The sequence below is a fragment of the Alternaria atra genome (genome assembly GCF_907166805.1).
Source record: "Alternaria atra isolate CS162 genome assembly, contig: 24, whole genome shotgun sequence".
Taxonomy (NCBI): domain Eukaryota; kingdom Fungi; phylum Ascomycota; class Dothideomycetes; order Pleosporales; family Pleosporaceae; genus Alternaria; species Alternaria atra.
The window spans coordinates 446824-452823 of record NW_025091322.1 but is presented as its reverse complement, the minus strand read 5'-3'; the positions used below and the strand labels follow the sequence as shown (position 1 = coordinate 452823).

The following is a 6000-nucleotide window of genomic DNA, read 5'->3' as shown; positions in this document are numbered from 1 at the left end:
TGCAGCAGCTCGTAGTCGGCGCGTTGTTCATGAGCGCTCCCCGTCACCCTCACCCACATACAACAGCCGTGGCCGCAAAATCACTCCGCGCAAAAAGATTGGGTAAAAAGGTCTGTCGCATAGGTCTGTATAGTACTTCACTAAGTTATCTCGTGATAATAGCTATTATGTGTGGCATGATAGCCTCATGTTTGCGTGGTGTTGCAGGTGGTTGGGGTGCGGTAAAGCAGTTGCCGGACCAGCCAACAAGCGTGACAACACGCTTAGCGGCTTAGCACAATCGCTCACCACTCCACCCAGACATCTACCCTAACAGCTTCCACACCTCACCGTCTAGTGCTGCTATGCCCTCTACATCTTCGCTCAAGCGGATCATCTACCGCTAGTTGAAAGATGTCTCTGCATCCCCGCCTACCAAGTGCGTCCTCAACTGCCGTATCGTCATGGTTATGCTGACACGGATGCAGCACCACCGTTCTGAAGTACTCGTCCGGCTACAACGACTCAATCGCGCCGCGGCCGACCAAGCGATCTCGCCCAGCAGACATGGATTCGGGTGTTGGCGTCGTGGGTGACGATCAGGAGACGCCTTGCCCTGCCAAACGCCGTTGAGACTTCGATGGTACCTTTCATTTCTCGCCAACTCCGGCATCCAGGAGCGAGTCCATTGCGTCTGTTACTTCGCACAGAAGCAAGAGGCTCAGCCCTGTCAAACAGATAGGAGCGCCAAAAGATCTCGAACGACCGATCGTCTTTTGCGACTTCAATAGCGTCGACGCAGACAGCGAGCGATCAGATGTTGCGGCGATACGGACAGCAGCGCAAATGCTTGCTGAAGGTGTCGGTACACTAGAGTACGCCAATGCAGACATTTTCAATGCGTCAATCGCCGAACTCCCTGCCCTGGACAGGGTGAGGCTACAACGTCCATGAGCGAAAGATGTTTGTCAACCGCTCTACGGATCAACGCCTGCGATCCGTAATATTGCCAACATCGTCGGTGAGGCCTGCGTATGGAACACCAGTGCTGGAGGCGCCCGAGAATGAGTGGAATTTGGATGCCCAGAAGCCACTGCTCAAGCTTGCGCTTGCAACTAGTCGGCACTCCAAGGTGCTCTCGCTTCGCTCTGTGTAAGTTTGCCCTTCACCAACCATTTCAATTAGTGATGATCGACACTGATCATGACCAGGCAATCGGCTCGTATCGATCCTCCAGCTCTAAGCAACAATAACCCCCCTGGTCGCATCGTCGACTACGCCGTCTGCCTCGAACCCGACTTGACCATCAGCAATGCATACCGGACCCTACGACCCCTTGCAGCCAACACCAATAAGTCCTGAAACCACATTACCAACACGGCCTGAGACCTGCCCTTCACAATACACATCGAGACCAAGTCTGTTATGAAGTCTTGGACAGACAGCAAACCCCAGATAGGGATCTGGATGGGCGCCTGGCTGCGGCGCTGCGAGCTGCTGTGGAATGACGGCCGAGCTCCGACGGCAGTGATGGCGAAAGACTGGCCAGCAATGCCAGTACTCATCTCGCAGGGACATGAATGGCATATGCTGGTGGGAACGAAGACCAGCGAGAGAGTGACTATCAGGGAGCAAATCATGATCGGGAGTACAAGGAATGTGTGCGATGCGCTGAAGGTTGTGGCCGTGCTGCATTGGCTGCTGAACTGGGCGGAGATGGTTTTGTCAATCGTGGTTTTTGAAGCTAATTGCTAGGAAGAGGGATGAATGAGCAAAATGTGTCTGCATCAAGCGACATCGCAACACAGCCATTCCGCACATTGCCAAGTCAATCACACCCGCCGCACCGCAACCGTCGAGAAGCATCTCGAAGGGTCAACGTTGGCCAACAGTCAATGGAGTTTACGGAAGACCAAGCCAAGAAATCACTAAGCCGGCTGAATACATGACAGCGCTTCTCAGACATCTTGCAAGCCGGCGCATCAGCATGGCTGACTGGATGGAATGATTGGAAGACTGTAGTGGAAGAAGACCTGGCAGTGTGATGGAGGAGCTTCGCTAGGACACCGAAGAACTAAGGTTGAGGGTCAGCAAATGCGCCAACCACCTGGCAGATGTCAAGTTGAGGGGTAGACTCAAGGACCGAGATCGGAGGGATCCAGCTACGGTCATGCTCATCTTCCACGATGTAGGATTGAGCAGGGATGGTTGGATCGAGCCACTAAGTGCCATTACGGAGACCAGGTGGGACTTCAGCAGGTTCATCAAGACGAGCGTGAGGATGAATACGAGCCGTCGGCCAGATACTTTTTGCGCATGTGCAAGAACCCGTCGCGGTCTTTTTCTGTCTGCTCATCACATCGTGCTGCTGGGAGAAGCTTCTCAACTCCAAGTACCTGGACGCAATACACTATTCCTGCTAGCATATAAGAGTAGTTCTTTGCATTGCGCAAGCGTCTGTGAAGTTAGGTTGTACTTGGCTCTGCTGTAGAAAATTTACGGAAATATTTTACAATTTCTGGGCGCTGTTATACGGGCGTCTTGTGCTGTTCTTGCAGATGCTTGTTGAGATTGACGATGCCTAGAATATGATGCTATACGAGTCGCTGTGTGATTCAAACGACAAGGGTATAGCGCTATTCAACATCGCGCATCTGTCCTGATTTGGTGGAGTCCCTACTTTTGCGTTGACTCCTTAGATATCCACCCACCCACGGTTTCCTAGCTATGTACTCTCTAGGCTTCCTCGCTTCTCAGACTTTATGAAGACCATCTAACCTCTGAGTACCCCCGTCATAAAGCCTGTCTCATTAAATTTGTAGGTGTATTGGTTTACAATACAATAATTCGTTTTTGTGCTGGCCACCAGCTCGCACCAGGGCGTTGTGACGCGTGGGTCTTGGTTAATAGCTCGCTGTACGGCTCTTTTGAAGTTTGATTTGTGGTCAACGCGTCTTTAAGTTGTCTATCTAGTGCCTTGCTAACAGGCTCTCTACTTCGCTCTGCAAGTAGGTCGTTGACTATATTCCGCACTACGTTCTTTGTAGCGTTTATTCCTCTTGAGACAAGGCTGGATTTTCGTTGGACAGGCGCCTTCGCCTCTAGCTTGCTTAGCTTCTTTGATTTGGAATCTCAATCGCGTTTTGGAAGGGCTCCGTCGCGTCGGTCTCGGAGGGAGCTTTAAGGCACGCCTAAGGCTACAACAACGCGCCTTTCGCTTTCGTCACGATCTTTCACTGTAGCTTAGATACCAAAGTGCACTGTACCTTCAGTACAAGTCAGTTGCATGTTGCGTTGTGGTGGCATTGTAGTGTTGATCGAGCGTTAGGCTAATCTTGATGCGGTGGACGGGTTATATGGTTTGGACAGATTACTCGTGGACTACGTTGACTAACTCCAGAGTCTCGATCTCCCCGGATTTCTCAGTAACATACGTCTACCGCGTGCACAGATACGGTGCCGCTTGATAGTGGAGTACGTTGATAGTAGAAGAACATCGTCTGCCGCGCCGTTCACGTTCAACCATTTCCTCATTCGTTTATTCGTGAACGACCGTGTATCCCCTGTTCTGCCACCCTATCAGTTCTTTCTCGATATCTCTTTCTGAACATGGGAGACCGCGTTTCTTTTTGTAGCTTGCTCGTTGCCAACAAGTTCTGATCATTATTCCTGTGCACACCAATGCCAGACACAATAGAATACCAAGCAAACAGCAGCGGAGTCTAGGGAAATGGAGGAAGGCGCCGATAGACTGTGAGCTAGTAGAAAGGCCTTTTGATCTGTAAAATAGAGTTAGCTGTGCTTCCGAATCAATAATCTTTCGAAGTACTTACACGGCCGGAGCTTCTATGTAAGTAGGGCTAACAAAGCTGCGTGGAACAGAACGACCGTCACGACAGAAAACACCCCCGCCTCCTAACCCGACACATGTTCTTCTACCTGGGATGGAGTGACGTGCACCCATTCTTGGATTCGATGCCTATGAAGCAATTTATATGCTCTGAGGGATTCCGTGTTTCGAGAGAGTTTAGATTTGCAATGTGTGGTGTGACAGGAATCGAGCAGGAAGTAGCCCGCTTTATAAAAGCACAAAGGATGGCTAAAATCCCTTGTGCTTTCGACACTTCCCTCATAATGACTGCTTATTCTTCTCTAGCAATTGCCTCATTCCAGTGAGATGCCACAATGGAAGCTTTGTTTTCTAACCATGCTTACACGCAATTACCGCTTAGGACACACAAAGTGCAAGGTATGACTGTAACGAAGATCGCTCTTCTACTTACAACATCCTCAATTAGGTACAACCAATGTAATTTGTTGGTGGTATGGCATGATTAAAGGGACAATTCGGGAAATCACTCAATTCCTAAGCCTTGCCTTACACTGCTGGCCGGAAATGATTTCCAGTTCTTGCATTTTGTTTGCTCTCAACGCACGGCTATACCCCAGGACATTCACTGGAGATATGCTAGCGGTCTATGGAATCTTTAGTATAGCCAATCGTTTAAATTGGTCAATAAATCTCGCATCAAACGCTAGTGCAGCCGACTTATGAGTTCATGCTTCTGCATAGTCCGTGATACACCATGATCAGTCACAATGTTCACAGCGCCTGCTCATGTTGTATTCGATCGTGGCTACACGTTAGGGGTTAGCCGATGACGATGTTGTCAGCGTAAGCGTAGTGGTCCGCGCGAGATCGATAGTGCTATTCTTATGCCGCGCGTATCAGACCCCCCAGCTTTTGCATGCATGGAGTGGGGCATCGCGACGGGCGCTACAGTATGGTACTGTAGTGGTTGTGTTTTCGACACATCACCCACCATATCTTGTTGCACAGCGACATTCTTTCGCGAGTGGATGATGAGAGTAATACACGTTATTCCAAGCATAGACATATCCTGCTGACCCAAGGCTCCTGCAAGCACTTTCTTTGCCTAGCTTCCATGGCCCGTCATCCAATATAGCTCTCCACAGGCTGAATCTCGAATCGATATATAACCATTCTTTCCTTGGCCACTTTAAGAGATATACAACAGAATTCATACTCGTCCGTTTCACCAGCCAATACCGCACCGAACCAATCTTAGCCATCGCAACCACGTTCAGCATGTCCGTTGTTCCAAGTTCCAGCTTAGAAGGCAAAGTCGCAGTCGTTACGGGCTCAAGTAAGTTGTTCCAATATCGCTGTTTCGACAGAATAAACTGATTGATAACCTAGGCCGTGGCATAGGAGCAGCTATAGCTCTCGAGCTTGCCCAGCGTGGCGCCAAGGTCGCTGTTAATTATCTCAACAGCGTTAGTGACGCTGAACAGGTCGTCGAGAGGATCAAGGATCTAGGAAACGGGTCAGATGCCGCCCTCTTCCAGGCAAATGTTGACAACATTGAAGAGACTGGAAAACTGATGGACAATGTTGTTGCCCATTTCGGTAGACTCGACATATGCTGCTCCAATGCGGGCATCCACTCTTCTGGCCATTTCAGCGATGTTACAGCGGAAGATTTTGACCGTACCTTCACAACAAACACCCGTGCTCAGTTCTTTGTTGCACAGGAGGCGTACAAAAGAATGGAGGTCGGTGGCCGGATTATATTCACGAGTTCCATCACTGCGCAGGCAAAATCCATCCCCAAACACGCGGTATATGCGGGCTCCAAGGGAGCTATCGAGTCGATTGCACGTTGCATGGCGGTAGATGCTGGGGACAAGAAGGTCACAGTCAATTGCATCGCTCCTGGTGGTGTCAGGACCGACATGTTCTACGCGGGCCGAGATAAAGTCGTGCCTGATGACGAAAAAGATAATGTCGATGCGTATATCTCAAGACTGTCCCCACACCATCGCATAGGTGAGACTTCCGATGTCTCCCGCGTTGTTGCCTTTCTTGCTTCGCAGGATGGAGAGTGGGTGAACGGAAAGGTCATTGGCATTGATGGTGGAGCCAACATGTGAATTAAAACAAGCTTTAGAACACCCTCCTGTGATCAATCTGCTGCTTGGTAATCGAGAAACGCGCAA

General features: G+C 50.0%; 2 protein-coding genes across 2 annotated transcripts; both read left to right on the top strand.

Annotated features, from left to right (window-relative positions):
* Positions 1–940: 940 nt before the first annotated feature.
* Positions 941–1341, top strand: ALTATR162_LOCUS5047 (uncharacterized protein; the record flags this gene model as incomplete). Its single annotated transcript, XM_043312664.1, has 2 exons — positions 941–1131; positions 1191–1341. 2 exons carry the CDS (start codon positions 941–943, stop codon positions 1339–1341), a joined length of 342 nt encoding a protein of 113 aa, XP_043168599.1.
* A 3748-nt stretch (positions 1342–5089) lies between these two features.
* Positions 5090–5934, top strand: ALTATR162_LOCUS5046 (uncharacterized protein; the record flags this gene model as incomplete). The annotated part of the gene is made up of 2 exons (XM_043312663.1): positions 5090–5147; positions 5201–5934. The coding sequence occupies 2 exons, from the start codon at positions 5090–5092 to the stop codon at positions 5932–5934; spliced, it is 792 nt and encodes a 263-aa protein (XP_043168598.1).
* Between the last annotated feature and the right edge of the window lie 66 nt (positions 5935–6000).